Source organism: Phyllostomus discolor, chromosome 1, assembly GCF_004126475.2.
Source record: "Phyllostomus discolor isolate MPI-MPIP mPhyDis1 chromosome 1, mPhyDis1.pri.v3, whole genome shotgun sequence".
Lineage (NCBI taxonomy): Eukaryota > Metazoa > Chordata > Mammalia > Chiroptera > Phyllostomidae > Phyllostomus > Phyllostomus discolor.
The window spans coordinates 74927085-74947641 of record NC_040903.2 but is presented as its reverse complement, the minus strand read 5'-3'; the positions used below and the strand labels follow the sequence as shown (position 1 = coordinate 74947641).

At 36.1% G+C, this 20557-nt stretch overlaps 1 protein-coding gene across 1 annotated transcript in view; it reads left to right on the top strand.

The window, feature by feature from the left end:
* NET1 (neuroepithelial cell transforming 1) overlaps positions 1-20557 on the top strand; it is a 49356-nt gene that overhangs the window by 7250 nt on the left and 21549 nt on the right. The window contains exons 2-3 of the mRNA XM_028505945.2: positions 6646-6712; positions 15661-15720. Coding sequence (XP_028361746.1) covers positions 6646-6712; positions 15661-15720 — 127 coding nt within the window. The remainder of the gene's footprint in view (positions 1-6645; positions 6713-15660; positions 15721-20557) is intronic.

Genomic DNA, 20557 nt, shown 5'->3' with positions numbered 1-20557 from the left:
GTGGTTACCATTATGTTTATGAAAAATAAACTTTTATATATATATATATATATATGAATATATATTAGACCTTTTTCTTCTGAATGCATCTAATCTCTATCTTCCTTTCCAAATTCAGGCCTTTATCCCCTCCACTTTTATGTTTTTGTTGTCACAAACCATTCCTGTTTATGCTGTAAGTCTGTTGGTGTTTTTACTTGTATTTTGTGACCTTTTGTTTTTTGTTTCAGGTAGAATGACCTGCTTGAGTCTTTCCTGCAGTTAAGGCCTTGTGATAAATTCCTTCAGCTTCTGTGTGTCTGGAAAGTCTTTATTTCTCCTTCATATTTAAAGGGTAACTTTGCTGCATATATTATTCTTGGCTGGTCATTTCTCTTTCAGTAGTTGGAATATTTGGTTCCATTCTCTTATGGCTGTAGAATTCGGCAGAGAAGTCCAATGATAACCTAATGGGCTTTCTGGTATAGATTACGTTCTTCTTTTCTTTGGCTGCTGTGGGAATTCTTTCTTTGTCATCAGTTTTTCAGTTTTCATAAAATGTGCCTTGGACAAGGCCTCTTTGGATTAAAAAAGTAAGTAGGTGTTCTTTTTGCTCCTTGGATTTGAGAATCTAGCTCTTTCCATAGGTTTGAGAAGTTCTCATCAACTATTTGTTGGAATAGGTTTTCCATTCTTTCTCCCTCTCTTCTTCTTCTGATATGCCTGACATTCTTATATTGTTTTTTCTGATGAAGTCAGATAGTTCTCATAAAGTTCTTTCATTTCATTTCTGTATGTTCAAGTCTCGCTCTTCCCTCTGCCTCGTTTCTAGGTTTCCATGTTCAATGTCACTAATCCTTTCCTCTATCTGGTCTGTTCTGTTTCTTAACGTTTGCTAATTCATTCTTGATCTCTTTTATTGAGTTTTATATCTCCAGAGTTCCTGTTTGATTTTTAAAGGTCAATGTCTTGGGAAAGTACACGTTTTGTTTGTTGATTTGTTTTCTGAGTGCATTAAATTGCCTGTCTGTATTTTCTCACATCTCGTTGAGTATTTTCAGAACTGCAATCTTGAATTCTCTGTCATTTATATCACTTATTTCCGTGTCTTTAAATTCGTTTGCTGGAGAATTTTCATTTTCTTTCTGAGCTTCCTCGCTACCTTGGTTATTCATTGTATTTGGTGGATCCGTTCCCTATCTAGACATCTATGTCTAAGTGGCATTTTGCTAGCAGATTAATACAAATAAATCTGTCCCTTATTTTCCAGTAGGTGGTGCTAAATCACAAGTTTTGTTCTTTGGGGTTTTTTTGTTTGTTTTTGTTTTCATTGTTTTAGCTCTATGAAATCTCAGCCAGGTGTTAACTGACAGTGTAACTACAATGCATGGGAGTGGAGTGGGCTGTGTGAACTGGCTGGTTCCTTGGTTGTTTTGCCTTCCTCATAATGGTGACCTCTGACCTCTGCAGGGTCTCCCTGCACCCCTACCCCAGAACTGGTCACAAAATGAACCCTTTGCTCAGGGTAAAGAGCAATTCTGTAGTAGCAGTTCTTGGGTTTGCAGATAATGTGCTCTATAGTTGGACACCAAGGGTGAAGGGAGGCAAGCTTTGGGCTCCATGGCTTTGTTACTCTACTTGGAATGCCAACCACCCAAAAATAGCAGCTGCAGCTCTGGTGCTGTGTCCTTCCCAGGTCTCTAGGCCCACCTACAGCTTGTGCTACTCGTTCCTGCAGGAATGCCCATCAAATCTCTTTGCTTCTCTCTGCTGAAGGGGAGCCCCAGCTACAACCGGATTCCTTCCCTCTCCAAGCTGAACCCTGTTGTGAGCTCTGCTGCTGGGCTGCATCCACAGCTTGCCTCAGCTTATCTCATTGCCTCTCCCTTTAGCTCCCACTTTCCCACCTTTAGATATTTCAATGCACAGATCTCTCAGGTGTGCTTGTATGTTGAGCAGGGAACCCTTTTTTGAGTTATAGCTGTTCAAATTGTTGAAACTTCAAGGAGAGATCAAGGGGATCTCTCATGCCACCATTCAAGGGAATCAATCTGGAAATATAATTTGACTTAAGGATGCATTAGCAGGATGATTCTCTTTTTGCACATCAACTTTACCATTGCAGTTATGCTTTGTTTAGACTAAAACTGTCTTTGTGCAAAAATAATATACATCATTCGAAAACATACCAAATAACACAAAAGGAAGTATGAGTCCAGGGAATAATCACAAGGGGTTAATAGGAAACACAGTTTTGTATACCAAGCTAGTCCTCTCATATATTATTTATTGTATGTCTTAAATGTTATTTGGATGTATAAAAAAGGAGATTGGACAAAAATTCTTGAAAAGATCAAGGACCACCACATATTTTATCCTTGAAACTTCCCTCTAAATAGACTGTATTTTGTATCTTCTAGAAAGGGTAGTTTTAATCATAATGCTTTATGAAATCAAAAAAATTTTCCCACAAGGATTTAAAATAGCTGTTACATTTTGAGTCTGACCCCTGTGAAAAATGACTGTGTCTTTACAAGATTTTTGAAAGTTGGCATTGTCTCACATGCTTTTTGGGCACAGTTTGTTTAGGGGTTACTTTTTTCCATGGGTATTCAAAATAAATAGGTACTTGTTATTGAAATGGGAGAAAATAGCATCACTGTAAAGTTGAGTGTAGCTAGTGCTGGAAAGAATCTTGCCATCCAATTGGAAATATTTTTCCGGTTTGTTTCCCTGTTTAAAATTCCTAAGAACTATTTTTCTTTCCAGCTTTCAGACACCAAATTTATTGTAAAGTCAGTATGCTTAATTCTGTGGAATAAAGAAATAATAGCTTTGGTTTTGTGTTCTCCTTAGCACTTTCTTATACCTGAAAGCCAGTGTTTATTGAACATTTTAAGTGCCACTATGATTACTACTTGGAATAATATTTCTATTAGATTAAAAATAATCTAAGAAATCATAATTGCTGCTTCTCAGCTCAGTCCTCACTGAAGACTGTATTTAACCATGTGGTATATGATAGCACTTAGCTAGAGTAGTACTTTGTTAAAAGTGTGATCTGTAGAGTTGTGGTATGAAGGTCCTGTTTTTCTTATAATTTTGTAGCATTTGTTTATAATAGTATAGTTATGTATTGTTTAGTTATATGAATTATAATGTATTTCAGATGTTCTTTTTTATTTCACTTAAAAACCATATTCTAGTATTTTACCAAAAATCACACTGCTTTCTGATTCATTGTTGTTTAAGTTTTCTGCAGTGGCAAAATAATTTTTTAAGTTATTTTGCTCCACTAAAGAGGCCCCCTCAAAAAAAAAAAAATTGGATTCCAAGAGTAATAAGAGGCTTACTAAGTTTTTTAATCAGTTAAAGAGAAACTGTTACAGAACAAACAAGGGGGGCCTGGGACGATATACTATTATTGAAAGAAGGCCTGGGTCCGCTATGTCCGCCGCCCTAGGAAAGACGTCTCTCAACGCCAGAGATTCGTGAAAAGGAAAGGAAATGTTTATTTAATGCTATACAAACTTCAAATAGTGACCTAATGTCTTCATCAAAAATCCTAAAGTCCCTAAAAACACCCACAAACAGACACAGTCCTTCCTTCCTTCCCCCTTTGCCTAGTCCAGAGTACAGTATCTCAGGAAAGGAAATAGAAGTCCATGGCTCAGGCAGTCCCCTGGTTCTTCCCAGTTAGTACTCCATCTCGACTGGGAGACTTCCTGGGTTCCTGGCACCCTCAGCTGAGCCTCCGGGATCTCGGCTAAAACCAGGTGGTGGTTCCCCCTTCTAAAGCTGCTGGGGTCCCCACTCTGGCAAAGGCCGCATGGTCCTCTCTCCCAGGGCCACGGGAGTCTCCACTCTGTCAAGGCCGCGTGGTTCTCTCTCAGGGCTGCCACATGATTCTCCTTCCTAAAGCAGCATGGTTCTCCTCTCAGGGCTGTGCATGGTTCACCTTTCAGGGCTGCACATGGTTCTCCCAGCTCCCACATAGGCGCTGTAACTCGGGGGACCTGCCCCCCAATTATGTCTTGGTGGGGAAGTTACTTCCATTCCCCTGGCTCAGAGCCTGGCCATAGCTATTTAGCATATTTAAGCAACCAGCCAAAGGCTATAGGTATGTTAAATGACCACCCCGTGGATTAGCTGCAAAGCTGCCCTGCATGCTCTTGCTCTGTGTGCCCCTTTCCCCAACTCACACCTGTGGGGGAAGGGGTGAAGACACCTTAAAATCTCCTGGACACCTTAAGTTCTGGACCCCATTTCAAATGCCCATTTGGGGTCCCCCCTCTTGGCTGCACCCTGTAACAAAACAACAGACTTAAAATGGAGTCATTTGTGCCAAACCCCACCTCAGGGAACCAAGATTTATTACTTAAACTTATTGCAGTTTCAACTTCCCAGGAATGTAACCTTTAACTAGTCCTTATGGAATATCTGGTTAGCACTAGTGAGATAATCTGCTGATAGGTCTCTTCCATTTTGCTCAGGAGAGTAGCCTTTCCTGAAACAATGTATTCTTCACTAATAATGTTGTCAGTCCCTCCCACACCACCCGCCCCCTTTCTGTCTTTAAAAACCTATTTCACTCAGCACTCCTGGAGTTTCTTTCTATTTGCTAGATGGGATGCTGCCTGATTCATTAATAGTTCAATAAAGCAAATTAGATATTTAAAATTTACCTGGTTAAATTTTTGTTACTAAACAAATCTTTCTCAAATAATTACTTATGAAATAATTTGCTTTAAATACCTTAGGACCTTTCTGCATTTATGTCTAATTTTTACTAGTGGCATCATATTTCACTATGTGAAGAACCTTGGTAGTAACTGAACAGGCATGACAAGAAAAAGGAAAAACCTGCCCACTTTGTCATCATACCCTCTTTCTAATCTGCTTCTTTTCTCAAATCTTGCTGCTATTGCAATACTCATCCCCATACCATCTATTATAAGCAGTATTGGAGCTTCTTCCTAACTGATCTTCATGACCAGTCTGTCTTGCCTTCTTCCAATCCACCGTTCTCCTTACTTAGAATTCAATACCTAATAGCTGCCATACATTTTTGATATCAAGCTTATATTCTTTAAGGATTGTATGTAAGGCCTTTCATTATGGTCTAGCCTTTATTTCTTTAGATTATGAAACAAGGAACTACTTGCAGTTTCCTGCACTTAATTCATTTCACTCCTCAACATGTGCTATTACCTTTGCCCAAAGAGCCTTCCTGGCTCTTCTATGCTTTTTTAATTACTGGGGGTTTTTTGATGCAACTTTTTGTGTTACTTAATTATTAATTCTTCTGTGAAGCTGTTTTGACACCCTCTTTCTCCTGTAGCCCTTTTTCCTTGTGTTTCTTGTCAAAATTAAACAATCTTCTGCTTTTATTTAGCTTCATAAACTACAGAAGCCCTTGTGTTTGATTTAAATTTATAAATTCTTGTAGGATAAAACCACCATCTGTGGTGTTTCTGTAATTTACAGTAAACAAAGACCTTGAGGATCAAGGGTGAGGTATAGACTATACAAATGGACAATGGACTGATAATCCAGAAAGCTAAGTGGTAACATTTGCCCCAGATGACCAGACTTGATCAATGACTGCTAGCTTCCCTAATTTTTGTCCTCCCTTCTGAGTTAGAACCAACCAGAGCAAGCCAATTGCACCCCAATCAATCACAATAAATGCCCTGTTCCTAGTTAGCCTGCCAATAGCCTCCAGTCAAGACACATTTGAAACTCCTTCTTTTCTACAATAAAGGTTCCCCTCAGTTTGCTTTTGAGTTTGCCTAAACAGAGGTGATAGTGGCTGATTCTTTTGCTTTAGCAAGCTCTGAATAAATAGCCTTTTTTTTCCTCACTTGCTTCATCTTTATTTCCACAAAGAAGAAAAAACAAACTATATTTACATCTGAAGCAATTAGCAATTAAGTATAGTTTATAAACTCTTTTTTTCTGTGCTATTCTAGTGATATTTCTCCATGTTTTATAAACAGGTTTATATTTTATAAAGGTGAAGACAGGTGTTTGTCATAAGGATTCTCTTCTTTACATTTAATGGATAGATGACACAGAAGTAAAAATATGTCACTTAATAATAAAGAGCAAAATCCTAGTGAAATTTTAATCTTATTTGATGGTTTATTAAATCATAATTACTAAAAAATTGGTAAAGAAAGAGATTTAATGTGAAATGCAAATTAAATACATCTAGGTTTTTTTATTATGTTAAGAATGCCCTTTTATTCTAGTTTTTAAAATATTAGGCATGAATGTTAAATTTTATCAAATAATTTTTTGCATCATTTACTGTTTTTATTTAACTTATTAGTATAATATATAAAGAGATTTCACATAATTGAACCATGTATATGTTCCTAAAATAAACTCTGCTTGGCTTGGTTAATTACTTTTTTTTAAATACTCTTAATCTATCCACTAATATTATAAAGGCTCTGTCACCTTTATAGAGATTCTGAAAGTGACTAGAACCTGTACCCTGATTTTTTTTTTTGCATACTCTCCCTATTATTTCTATGATTGAATGGCTATAAGGCTACTTTAGATAGTTTTGAAACAGAAGAAAAAGTGTTTCATCTGCCCACTGCTTTATTTTACGGACATTACTCTCAACTTACTTATTGCTTTAATTTCTATTAACAGATATTCCCTTAGGAGAGGTAGCTCCTTCACATTTTTAACACCTGGCCCCCATTGGGACTTCACTTTGGTGAGTAAATGCCTGTTTGGTTTTTTTTTAATTTTAAGATACTATAATTAATTTGTGGGTTGTCTTTCAATCTGATGTGCAGCTCAGTTGTCTACTTCTCTCAACATCTTTGGCAACCCAATTTAATTCTTTTCTGCTAACACTCTAAAAGAAATTATTTCAATTAAATATAAAATGTGTTTTGAAAAGTACTAGACCTATTCATCTTTAACTCTATGCAGTCCTTTCTTTTATTCCCACCAGTATTAAAGTTAAGAGAATATATTATAAAGCATGAAGTTATTTATATATATGTTTAATTTTAACAGCTTGTTTCATGGTTGAAAAATATAAGATATAAGGAATGAATTACTTTCTGTTATTAATCATTTTAGTATAGGGAGGCTGCTTTCTTAGTTCTAGGATGATACTTTACAGAGGCATCTAACTTTGTGCAAAGTGACACCATAAAATTAATTTTTTTTTGTAGTTAAAAACTCATTACCTCATAGTATTCATATAAATAAAGTATGTATGGGGTTGACCGGAAGTCTATTACATTTTTTCTATAAAATAATAGACACATTTTTCATCTCACCAATAACTTTACTGATTTGAATATTTTGAGTTATGTCAGCTAAGTCTTGCTATTGGCTTCTAATGGGTAGAGGCAAGGGGTGTTGTTAAGCATCTTCCAATAACACAGCCCCACAGCAAAGAATTATTTAGCCAAAATGTCAGTATTACTAAGAAACTTTGGAAGCCACTTTTGACATGTTTGATTAGTCACAGACCTTCTCCATACACTGCACAGATCTTTTTTTGTGTTTCAGTGGTGTTTTATCTTTGTTGAAATAATAAGCATAATATGCTGAAAATGTTGCATATCTTCTTCCATCTTCAATATTAAAATAGTTGCACAAAAATTCACCATATTATTATTTTATTTGTTCTAGTGTGTTATAATCAGGTCATTTTCTGAAATATTTGGGTCAGAAAAAATCTTATTTAAATTCAGAAACTCACCAAGATCATTCTCAGCATGAGAATGCTCATTATTTTCTCTCCATTTTTGCCTTTTTGCCATTTTTTAAAGAATGAGCTTATTGTGAAATTCTTTTTTAAAAAATATATTTTATTGATTATGCTATTACAGTTGTCCCATTTTCCCTCTTCACTCCCCTCTGCCCTGCACACCCCCTCCCCACCCACATTTCCCCACCTTTAGTTCATGTCCATGGGTCATATTTATGAGTTCTTTAGCTTCTACATTTCCTATATTATCTTACCCTCCCCCTGTCTATTTTCTACTACCATCTATGCTACTTACTCTCTGTACGTTTTCACCCTTTCTCCCCCTCCCACTCCCCTGTTAATAATGCTCCATGTGATCTCTATTTCTATGGTTCTGTTCCTGTTCTAGCTGTTTGCTTAGTTTGTCTTTGTTTTTGTTTTAGTTGTGGTTGTTAATGATTGTGAGTTTGCTGTCATTTCACTGTTCATATTTTTTATCTTCTTTTTCTTAGGTAAATCCCTTTAACATTTAATATAATAAGTGCTTGGTGGTGATGAACTTATCTGAGAAGCACTTTATCTGCCCTTCCATTCTAAATGAAAGCTTTGCTGGATAGAGCAATCTTGGATGTAGGTCCTTGCCTTTTATGACTTGAAATACTTCTTTCCAGCCCCTTCCTGCCTATAAGGTCTCTTTTGAGAAATCAGCTGACAGTCCTATGGGAACTCCTTTGTAGGTAACTGTCTCCTTTTCTCTTGCTGCTTCTAGGATTCTCTCCTTAATTTTAATCTTGGCTAATGTAATTATGATGTGCCTTGGTGTGTTCCTCCTTGGGTCCAACTTTTCTTTGGGACTGTCTGAGCTTCCTGGACTTCCTGGAAGTCTATTTCCTTTGCCAGATTGGGCAAGTTCTCCTTTATTATTTGTTCAAATAACTTTTCCGCTTGTTCTTCTTCTCCTTCTGGTACCCCTATAATTCAGATGTTGGAATGTTTAAAGATGTCCTGGAGGTTCCTAAGCCTCTTCCTCATTTGTTTGAATTCTTGTTTCTTCATTCTTTTCTGGTTGGATGTTTCTTTCTTCCTTCTGGTGCACGCCGTTAATTCGAGTCCAGTTTCCTTACCATCACTGTTGGTTCCCTGTACATTTTCTTTTATTTCACTTATTGTTGCCTTCATTTTTTTACCTAATTTGCAACCAAATTCAACCAATTCTGTGAGCATCCTGATTACCAGTGTTTTGAACTGTGCATCTGATAGGTTGGCTATCTCCTCATCACTTAGTTGTATTTTTTCTGGAGATTTGATCCGTTCTTTCTTTTGGGCCTTTTTTTTTTTGTCTTGACTCGCCTGTTTTGTAGTGAGGGGCGGAGCCTTAGGTGTTCACCAGGGTGGGGCAACCCACACTGCTGTGTTGTGACGCTGTATGTGGGGAAGGGGTCTGAGAGGGAACAATGGCACTTGCTCCACTTTCTACCAGATTTCAGTCACTTCCCTCACTTTCCACAAGCAAAAAGGGGCCCTTCCCACATGGGAATCAGCACCCCACCGCCTCGCCGGGACTGCCAGGTACAGTTTTGCTCACCCCACTCTACAGTCCACTGCCTCACTGGGTCTGCCAGCTACCACCTTGCCGAGAGTCCTATCCACTCGGCTGCCTATCTCCACCCCTTCTACCTGTCTGGAAGAATGTGTCTTCTTGAACTCCTTGGATGTCGCACTTCCATACAGTTCGATTTTCTGTCAGATTTTAAATTGTTGTTGTTCTTCTGGTTGTGTGACGAGGCACAGTGTGTCTACCTACACCTCCATCTTGGCCAGAGGTCTCAGTTGTTTGGGTTTTTTTAATGCACGCTGACATAACAGCTGCCACAATACAATTTAACAAAATTGTTTCAAATGAAGTTAAAGTCCAATAACCACTCCTGGAGCCATTGTATGGAAAAAAACGTAATGGACTTTTTGGCCAGAACTATACAAACAGGGCATAATTCTTATATTTTTTTTACTTGGGTGAAATAGCAAAAATGATTCTATTTCTACTTTGCCAAACTTTATTAGTGTACCTATATTGATATGCTATTAGGTTCAACAATACATACTTAATTTGTGTTCTATGCTTTGTCTTTAATTTCTATTTTTGTTGGAGACTCCATTCAAGATTTCAGTGCTCTTATACTGATTACATATATTAATTTGTCAGATAGTCTTTCACAGAAAGTGCCTCTTGATTTTAATGCAATTGTGCATTTTCCTTTGAAACTTTTTCCATCTTGGTCCCTTTCCCTTACTATCTGATGAGGCTAAACTTAAACAGAAAAAGTTTAAAAGTGTTTCTAAACTTGATTTGCAAGTCTATCAGTAAAAATATTTGAACATATACCCCTCATATATTTATAATTTTTATGTTTATGCAACCATTATTAGCTAATATCTCACAGCACAATACTCACCTAGAGTGAGGTTAATGATAGTGGACATAAATACATATATTTCAGATAGCCATGATAGTGTCACAGTTTAGAACTGACTTCTTTTTATTATTATTCTTAAATTAATTTTATTATATTTTTTCTATTACCATTATCCCCCTTATGCCCTCTCCCCGCCACAATCACTATACTGTTGTCCGTGTCCATGAGTCTTTTTTCTTTCTACCCCTCCATCCCCTAACCACCACCACCCCCATTACTGTCATCCTGCTCTCCATCTATGAGTCTATCTTTGTTTATTAGTTCAGTTTGTTCATTAAATTCCACATACGAGTGAAAATATACAGTATTTGTCTTTCTCTGACTGGCTTATTTCATTTAGCATGATGTTCTTCAGGTCCATCCATGCTGTCGCAAAGGGTAAAATTTTCTTCTTTTTTACAGCTGAGTAGCAGTGTATAAATGTCCCATGGTTGTTTTATCCACTCATCTACTGATGGACACTTGGGCAGTGGCAGTGGGGAGGGCACTGCATCCATATCTTAGTGATGATAAATAACACTGCAATGAACACAGGGGTGCCATGGTACTTTGGATTTAGTGTTCTAGGTTCCTTCAGAGGTGGGATTGATGGGTCAAAAGGCAGTTCCATTTAGTTTTTTGAGGTATTTTCATACTGCTTTCCACAGTGGCTGCACCAATGTGCATTCCCATCAACAGTGAAAAAGTATTCCCCTTTCTCCACATCCTCACCAGCACTTTTTTGTTGATCTATTGTTGATAGCCATTCTGACCGGTGTGAGATGATGTCTCATTGTAGTTTTGACTTGCATTTCTCTGATGACTAGTGATGTTGAGAATTTTTTCATATGTCTGTTGGCCATCTGTATGTTCTCTTTGGAGCAGTGTTTATTCAGGTCCTCTGCCTGTCTTTCAATTGGATTGTTTGTTTTTTTTCTAAGTTTTATATAAATTTTGGATACTAACCTCTTATCACATGTATCATATTCTGAGGGTTATCTTTTTATTTTGTTGGTAGTTTACTGTGCAAAACCTTTTTATTTTGATGTAGTCCCATTTATTTATTTTTTCTTTTGTCTCCGTTGTCTGAGGAGATATATCAGATAAAATATTGCCATGAACAATGCCCGAGATTTTACTGCCTCTGTTTTCTTCTAGGATTTTTATGGTTTTGGGTCTAACATTTAAGTCTTTAATCCATTTTGAGTTTATTCTTGTGTGTGTTGTTAAGAAGGTGGTCTAGTTTCATTTTTCTGCATGTATCTGTCCAGTTTTCCCAACACTGTGTATTGAATAAACTCACTGTGTACTGAATAAACTGTCTTTAGCCCATTGTATGTGATTGCTTTCTCTGTCAAATATTGACTATAAGAATGTAGGTTTATTCTGGGCTTTCTATTTTGTTCCACTGATCTATGTGTCTTTTTATGCCAGTACCATGCTGGTTTGATTACTGTAGCCTTATAGTATAGTTTGATATTAGGTAGCATGATTCCTCCAACTTTCTTGTTCTTTCTCAAGATCGCTGTTGCTCTCTGGGGCCTTTTGTGGTTCCATATGAATTTTTGAAATATTCTAGTTCTGTGAAATACATAATTGGTATCTTGATAGGAATTATGTTGAATCTTAGATTATTTTGGGTAGAATGGACATTTTAATGATGTTAATTCTTCCTATCCATGAACATGGTGTACTTGTATTTTTTCAGTTTCTTTCTTCAGTGTAATATTCCAAGTACATGTCTTTTATTTCCTTGGTTAAATTTATTCCTAGGTACTTTATTCTTTTTGAAGCAGTTGTGAGTGGGATTGTTTTATTAATTTCCCTTTCTGCTAGTTCATTATTGGCATATAAAAATGGAACTGATTTCTGGATATTAATTTTGTATCCTGAGGACTGACTTTGTATAAGATCTGATTAGATCACTGTTATCTTTAACCATATAATGTGAGTGATGAACTCATCATCTGTACAGTAAATATTAGTAAAGCTTATTTTCAAGGATTAAGAAATACATAAAAATAAAAGTTCTAACGTCTTTTTCCTGCACTCCAGGGAACATACCTTGCATATCCTGCAGGATGGGTGGGTATCACTTGGGAAAACACTTCCATAGTGGACTCCATGACAAAAGAAAAATCTCATGGTTTATGTATTAAAACTTCCAGAATGTTATTAAGGAGTTGTAAAAGGGAGATTTATTATTTTATTTTTTAAAATATATTTTATTGATACGCTATTACAATTGTCCCCTTTTTCCCCCTCTGCCCTTTATTTCCCTTTATTCCCATCCTCCCATCAGCATTACCCACCCCTTAGTTCATGTCCATGGGTCATACATACAAGTTCTTTGACTTCTTCATTTTCTATACTATTCTTAACCTCCCCTGTCTATTTTGTACCTACCATTTATGATTCTTATTCTCTGTACCTTCCCCCCTTCTACCTGTCCCCCCACACACACTGATATTGCTCCATGTGATCTCCATTTCTGTGATTCTGTTCCTGTTCTAGTTGTTTGCTTAGTTTATTTTTGCTTTTGTTTTTTAGGCTCGGTTGTTAATAGCTGTGAGTTTGTTGTCATTTTACTGTTCCCACAGGTTTTTACAGCCAGAGGTTTTGAGGCTTTATTTCACTGTGTTGAAACCTTGGTTTCCATGGTCTGTTTCATTCCCCCATTGTTCCTTCTGGTTTATCCACACACACGTGGGACTGCCTGGTCTGCCAGCTGGTGCCTTGTCACATGTCCTCTCCACCCCAGCTGCTTGTCACCATCCCTCTTACCAGTCTGGATGAATGTTTCTTCTTAACCCCTCGGTTGTCGGACTTCTATACAGTTCAATTTTCTGGCAATTCTGGTTGTTTTTTATTTTTAAATTTGTTGTTGTCCTTCTTTTGGTTGTGTGAGAAGGCACAGTGTATCTATCTACCTACAGCTCCATCTTGGCCAGAAGACAGCAAGATTTATAACTTTAAAATGCATAGTTTAAGAAAAGAAAATAACAAAAATTAAGCATCTAACTTAAAAGGTTAGAAAAATAACAAAGTAAATCAAAGAGAAGAAAAAGTAAGAGTGGAAAAAGTAAAATCAACAACCATAAAATTCTTGTCAAACCAGGAATAGAATAGAAATATCCTTAATCAAACAATATATATTATGATAAAATATTTAAACATGTCTTTCAAATTTAGAGAAAAGCCTGCTGTCACTATGTTTATTCAGTGTTGTACTAGTGCCCCTAGCCAGCACAGTAAGACAGGAAAACAAGTGATACACAAATTAGAAAAGAAAGGACAGTATGATTTCATTACTTAAAAAACTATAATTGTCTGCATAGAATATCCAAGAGAAAATTAATAGCAGCTATTAGAACTGATGAAAGTTTAAGCAAGGTTACTGGCTATAAAAGTTCTAAAAAATATCAATAGAATATATATATACTAGCAGTAAACAGTTAATGTAATTTTAAAGATTGCTGTTATTTTATGAAGTTACAGCAATTTTAAAATCAAAGAATAAATCTATGAAAAGATCTCTGAGACTTCATGGAAACTATTGGAAAGCATTAATAAAGAACAGGACAGCTAATTACACAGAGATACACCACATTCAGGCAAGAAAAGACTCAATAATGTCAGTTCTCCCCCAAATTAATTAGTAAATTCAGTATAGTTCTGATAGAAATCCCATTGGAGTATAATAGATCTCATTCTACAATTTACATGGAAAAGTATAAGACCCAGAACAGCAAAAGTAATGTACAAGTCAGGCATCATATGACCTACTGTATTAGCTATTACTCCAGCTCTGGCTGGTGTGGCTTAGTGGATTGAGTGTCAGCCTGCAAACCAAAAGGTCACCAGTTCAATTCCCAGTCAGGGCACATGCTTGGGGTGTGGGCCAGGTCCCAGGTAGGGGGTACATGAGAGGCAACCACACAATGATGTTTCTCTCCCTCTCTTTCTCCTTCCCTTCCCCCTCTCTAAAAATAAATAAATGAAATCTTAAAAAAATTTTTGTTCTAAAGGTACAATAATTACACAGTATGATATAGGTACAGGCATGGATAAATTGGTGGAACAAAATAAATAACTCAGAAATTGACCCACTAATATTTGAGAACTTACTATATCATAAACATTATGAAGGAGTGGTAGGCTGACGTGTTGGCTGTATTACCTTATACCATGTATGTACAAAAATATGTTCTAGATGGATTGAATAAGTATGAAAAGCTAAACTTTAAAATAAAAGAAAATACAGTAGAATGTGTTAAAATCTGTTAAATTTCTTTATAGATATGCCTACACACATGTACAGTTTTATATAAATGCATAAGTATGGGCATGTATGTGCATTTTTTCCCTCAGTACAATCCTTTCACTTGGCAGTTTTCTCTCCATTTTTCCTCGCTGTATATGTCTGTCTTCCATCCCCAACCTCCACTCTAATCCATGTCAACAGCACCGTTAATGTTTCTCTCTATATTTTGCTCATATAGTTTTTTACAAATACACAGCCTCACAGATAAAATACACATATGGAGAATTTTTGCTTAGTTTGCTTTTCAAAGTTAGCGGCATATTGTTTATACTTTTCTGCATCTTCTGGATCTTGAGTTTTGTCACTTCATTTTTTAGTTTTTTCTAAGTCTGATTTATATTGTTTTTTCATGTCTTATGTCATTTTCTTGTCTTTTACCTAAATTTGAAATAATATGTTACAGTTTTTCTCTGAGCATTTCCCTCTGAGGTACCTTCATTCCCTGTAGGGGTGTTGTTCTGACACTTAGTCTCTTTTTGCTTAGTTATTTTTTGAAGGAGTCAACTTGGAGAATTTTCTGTTCTTTTCGGTGTGAATGTTGTTTCCCTGGACTCTTAACAAAGAGGCTTGGTTCAGATGGGTTTTCTAATTTCATGGAGCTCTCTCTTTTGTTGTTTTCATGTTGGCCTGCTTCTGAGACTTTCAGGCTCCACATATTTCCCCTGCTTCTTCCTGGACTTTATCTTTCTTTTTTCCTATTGTCCTTGTCCTGCTTGATTTTGATTCTACTTCCACCAGTTTCTCCTCAAGCTAATTACTTTGGGCCATGATAAAAGAATATTTTTTTTCTAGTGAAGATTCCCTCTCTCCCATAGAATAAATAATGTGTTTTCCTGTTTAAAGAACCTTTGTTGCCTTTATGTATAAATGTTTATGTATAAAACATTTACTTTTTCTCTAACAAGTATAGGCAGCCCTTGACTTATGTAAGAGTATTGTTCTGAAAAACCTTACATAAGTAAGTTTTTTAATAGGGTGGAATCACTTCACAGATAAATGATTTAATCGGGGGTGCCAATTGGACAGTATATATGGTAGAGGTAATTTATGAGTGTCCCTCATAAAAAAAATTCTTCTAAAACAGTCAAAGGCTTCACTTCTTAAAGTGATTTTTTTTCTAGTTGTATAGAGCAATGTGCATTCCTTCTATTAAGAATGAAATATTTTTTGTCTTATAGAAAAGAAAAAGAAGAGCAAAAGATGATGATGTCATAAGCCTTAGCAGCCTTGATCTGAAGGTAAGCCTTACTGCTCTGTTAAGAAAAGCACTTAAAAATATGCAGGTAGCATTTATTTCTGTGTTATAAGAACAATGGATGTTTGGAGGGGGGATTGCATTTTTTAAGTATAAAACTGAATGCTATTGGCTCTTATAAGTAGCCTCTTTTGTCTGTAGTACTTTGTTAACTATGAGGAGGAAACCCCCCTCAGAACAATGTTAGGCTATAACTGCTCATCACATATTCATATGTCTAAGGAGACCAGGCCTAGAATATATGCAAAGAAAGGTGGTGGTAGTATAAGGGCTGTGGTGAAAAGGAGGGTGCCATACCCTCCTGAAAGAGGAAGCTGCTACTCTGCTCGCGCCCACTGCTGCACATGGGACTGCAAAAATCTGGATGTTTATGTGAAATCTCCTGAATTTTAAAAGTCAGATCAAACTTTCTCTAAAACAACATGCAAGCCAAATAACTCATCTACGAGTCAAATGTGGTCCATGAGCTTCCAGTGTATCACCTAAGAAAAACTAATACAAAGTGCACACATAAAAATAATTATGTCCTTTAGTGTACAATTGTAGTTAAGTCCAAAAGCCCAGTATCTTTGGGATTAGTTATTCCATTTTTATCACTTGGCAAATTTTATAGACCTATCTTGGTTTTAAGAAACCTTTTCTAAAGATTCTTATGAAAAGTAATACATTTTTAGTGAGATTTTGAAAAATAGTTTGGCATTATGTTTAATGATGGTGGCTGCTGCTGTTTTTTAAAGACAAGGTATTTTCTAAAAATTAAATTTTAGTAGGTCTGCCCCCTCAACATATTAGCAAATCCTGCAATGGCTTGTGTGTGTGTGTGTGTGTGTGTGTACATAATGTCTTTCTAGAAGAATTATGTGTTTTCAGTGTTTGGCTTTTTACAAAACAGTTTTAACTACATTAAAAAATACACACACCTGAAATGTTTATTAAATATTCAGCTTCTTGGTGTCTATCCCAGATCTCCTGCTTTAGAATCCTGATGCTTGGGCCAGAGGTAGTTTTAGTTTATTTTTATTTTTTATTGTATTTTTCCATTACCCTTTATCCCCCTTATCCCTCTTCCACCTTTGCTCACCCTCTTCCTCCCTGCAATCACCATACTTTTGTCCACATCCATGAGTCCTTTTTCCTTTTTTGATTCATCCCTTTACCCTCTAACTCCTATCCCACAGCTGTCTGCCTGCTATCTATGAGTCTCGAATCTTGTATTCAAAGAAAGAAAAAGTGTGAAATGGTAACCCTGAGTGTTTTTAAGTATGCTTCAAATCCAGTCATATACAGAAATAAGACAGTTATTTGTAGTTAGCCATAATAAAATCATGGTCAAATCTTCTTAAAGAAAGTCCTTCTTGTCTTCACCGTAGTTTCAGCATTTATCATGTAATCAGTTCAGTCTTGTTTCATCTATCCACTCACCTACCCTCCTGTGGACTATTTTGACTCAAATCCTAGGCATTGTATCATTGCATTTATCTTATCAAATGCAGTTCCCACGGTTTCCTTGATTGTTAAACATTTTTTTTGTTTTTATTTTGTTTGTTTGAATTTCAGTTCATACAAGGTTTATACATTATGATTGATTATATCTCTTAAGTATCTTCTAATCTGTAGGTTTCCTCTCTTTGTTTTATTGTAATTTGGTTTTGTTGAAGGAATCATGTCTTTTTGCCTGTAGAGTTTTCCATTGCCTTAATATGTAATCTGAACCTGTAATTCATGATTACATACCCATGGTATCATTTACTGTGTTCCTCTATTCACTGTATTTCTGATAAATTGGTAGTTAGATCTAGAGATTGTTTTGGGCTGCGTACTTCCTTCTGAGGGTGTATAATGTCTTTTTGTGATGTTTTCAAAATTATCATTGCCTAGCTCAGTTTATTTATTGCCAGTTCAAAATTATTATATTGTGACTTTATCAGTCCTCTGTTTATTATCTGGAATATTTCTGTAAAGAGAAAATTCCCATCATCGATCATTTGGTTACTTGGAGGTACTGAGTTATAATACAGGCAGGACAAATGCTTGACTCCTTTCCTTTATTGGTATTCAAAGATAATGAGTATCAGTCATTGAAATTCTCTAAAAGTAACTAATGATTTTTTTTCTCTATAATGTTATTAATCATGGATATGAATGTATTTGTTGTATTTTGACCATTTTGGCTATTACTCTTATGCTCAAATTATCTCCTCTTTAGTGACTGTATGCTGCTTCAGGATGGTCCCTGTGTCCTTCCCCCTGTCCCCCACCCCAGCTTTATTAAGATATACTTGTCATTCAACATTGTGTAAATTTAAGGTGTACATTGCGTTGATTTCCTTTTGACATGTGCCTCATATTTAGCAGTTTATTGGCCTCCTTTTCTTCCAGGAGTTATTCTTGTTATTCCAAGTTCTAGGACATGGTTACATTACTACAAATTAATAAAAATTATACTATTACTGAAAACACTTTATGTTTTATTTTTCAGGATTTGTCTTTGACACATAGACTGTAATAAAGATGTACAAATCACTCAGTTTCTAAATTATTGAACTAGCTCTTTTCTATGTGTAATTATGCCAATAACTCACATCTTTTGATTTTCTATTTTTAAGAATTACTGCTTTTAAGTAATAGTTCTAAATAATTATGTAACAAAGGTGTGTAGATTTTCAAAGTCACTTCTGTAAGATTCTTGTTTCTATTCTTGGTTCTTGTACCCTGCTCCTTTCCTCTATGCAAAAACTTTTTTTGAATTTTATGGTTTATCCTCCACTTTTTAAAAATATAAGCAGTTGCATATATATCTGTATATCCCACTGTCTTGTATAAACAGTAGCATTTTCTCTTTCATTATCTGTTCTATTTTATTCTCTCCTTTTCTGTTTTATTTGTGTTTTTGCTTTATCTTTTGATATTTAGGAAAATGGATGTTTTCATTCTGTTGGTTATCTTTATATAATGCCTTCAGTTTCCTCTTGTTGGTAATTGTAAATTGACTCATTCCTCTCAGCATTATTTTAATTAACTAGCACATCTTCTTCTTCTCTGATTGAAGTAGTATCATTATTCTAAATTAATACATTCAAAGTAGTAAGTGCTTACGTTACCTTTCATGTGCACACCATTCTCTATTTTTTAAAATAGTTTTGCTGTGCCTAAAGGGTCAGAGCACTAGCCATTACAAGCTATAACCATCATTTAGTTTTAGTTCTACAAGTAAACAAATACATATATTTAGTGCTCAGCACCAGTCCTTATGTCACTACCTTCCTAGGTCTTTGGTTTTCTGAGGCTCATTCTCTAGTAGAGACGTCAGGAAACTGTGGCCCAGGAGGCATATCTGACCCACTCACTTATTTACATATTATTTATGGCTGCTTTTAAAAGCACTACAAAAACAAACGTTCAGTAGTTGTGACAGAGACTGTATGACCTGCAAAGACTAAAATATTTAATATTTACTATTTTGGCTTTTTACAGAAAAAGTCTGCTGACCGCTGTTCCAGAATTGAGTGATTTAGAGGAAATGTTCATGGGAACCATATTCCCTGAGTAATTGAGTGTGCATATCAGTTTGTTTGCAGTCTTTATACTTAAAGGTTAGTTTGGATGGGTATGAGTTCCATGCCTCACATTTTCTTTACTTGAATTTATTAAATATGTCACTCCATTGTTTGTGGTATAAAGGGCCACTCTTAAAAATTTATAATAAATAGGTCATTTCAAGTTATTTTATAACATTTTTTAAATGTTATGGTTTTTAGCATTGTTTCTGTTTTCTCTCTCTGTTTTTTATATTTACGTTGGGGTTTTTTATTATTTATTTATTTAGTTAGTTAGTTAGTTAGTTTTATTTTAATCATTGTTCAAGTACAGTTTTCTCCCTTTTACTCCCATTCCAGCCCACTCACCCAACCCTCCCCATTTCCCTCCCATTACCACCCTCCCCCTAGCTTTTGTCCATGTGTCCTTTAAATTTGTTCCTGTAAACCCTTCCCATTCTCCCCTGAAATTCCCTCTTCTCTCCCCTCTGGTCATTGTCAGTCTATCCCCTATTTCAGTGACTTTGGTTATATTTTGCTTATTTCTTTGTTTTGTTGTTTTGGTTCCTGTTAAAGGTGAGATCATATGGTATTTGTCTTTCACTGCCTGGCTTGTTTTGCATAGCATAATGCTCTCCAGTTCCATCCATGCTGTTGCAAAGGGTAGGAGCTCCTTCTTTCCTTCTGCTGCATAGAATTCCATTGTGTAGATGTACCATAGTTTTTTGATCCATTCATTTACTGATGGGCATCTAGGTTGCTTCCAGCACCTAGCTATTGTAAATTGTGCTGCTATGAACATCGGGGTGCAAAGGTTCTTTTGTATTGGTGTTTAGTGTTCTTAGGATAGAGTCCCAGCAGTGGAATTGCAGGGTCAAAAGGAAGATCCATTTTTAGTTTTCTGAGGAAGTTCCATACTGCTTTCCATAGTGGTTGTACCAGTCTGCAGTCCCACCAACAGTGCACTAGGGTCCCCTTTTCTCCACAACCTCTCCAACACTTGTTGTTTGTTGCTTTGTTTATGATGTCCATTCTGACTGGTGTGAAGTGGTATCTCATTGTGGTTTTAATGTGCATCTCTCTGGTAGCTAGCAATATTGAACATCGTTTCATGTGTCTTTGGATCTTCTGTATGTCCTCCTTGGAGAAGTGTCTGTTCAAGTCCTTTGCCCATTTTTTAATTGGGTTACTTGTGTTCTTAGAGTGGAGTCGTGTAAGTTCTTCATATATTTTGGAGATTAAACCCTTGTCTGAGGTATCATTGGCACATATGTCTTCCCATAC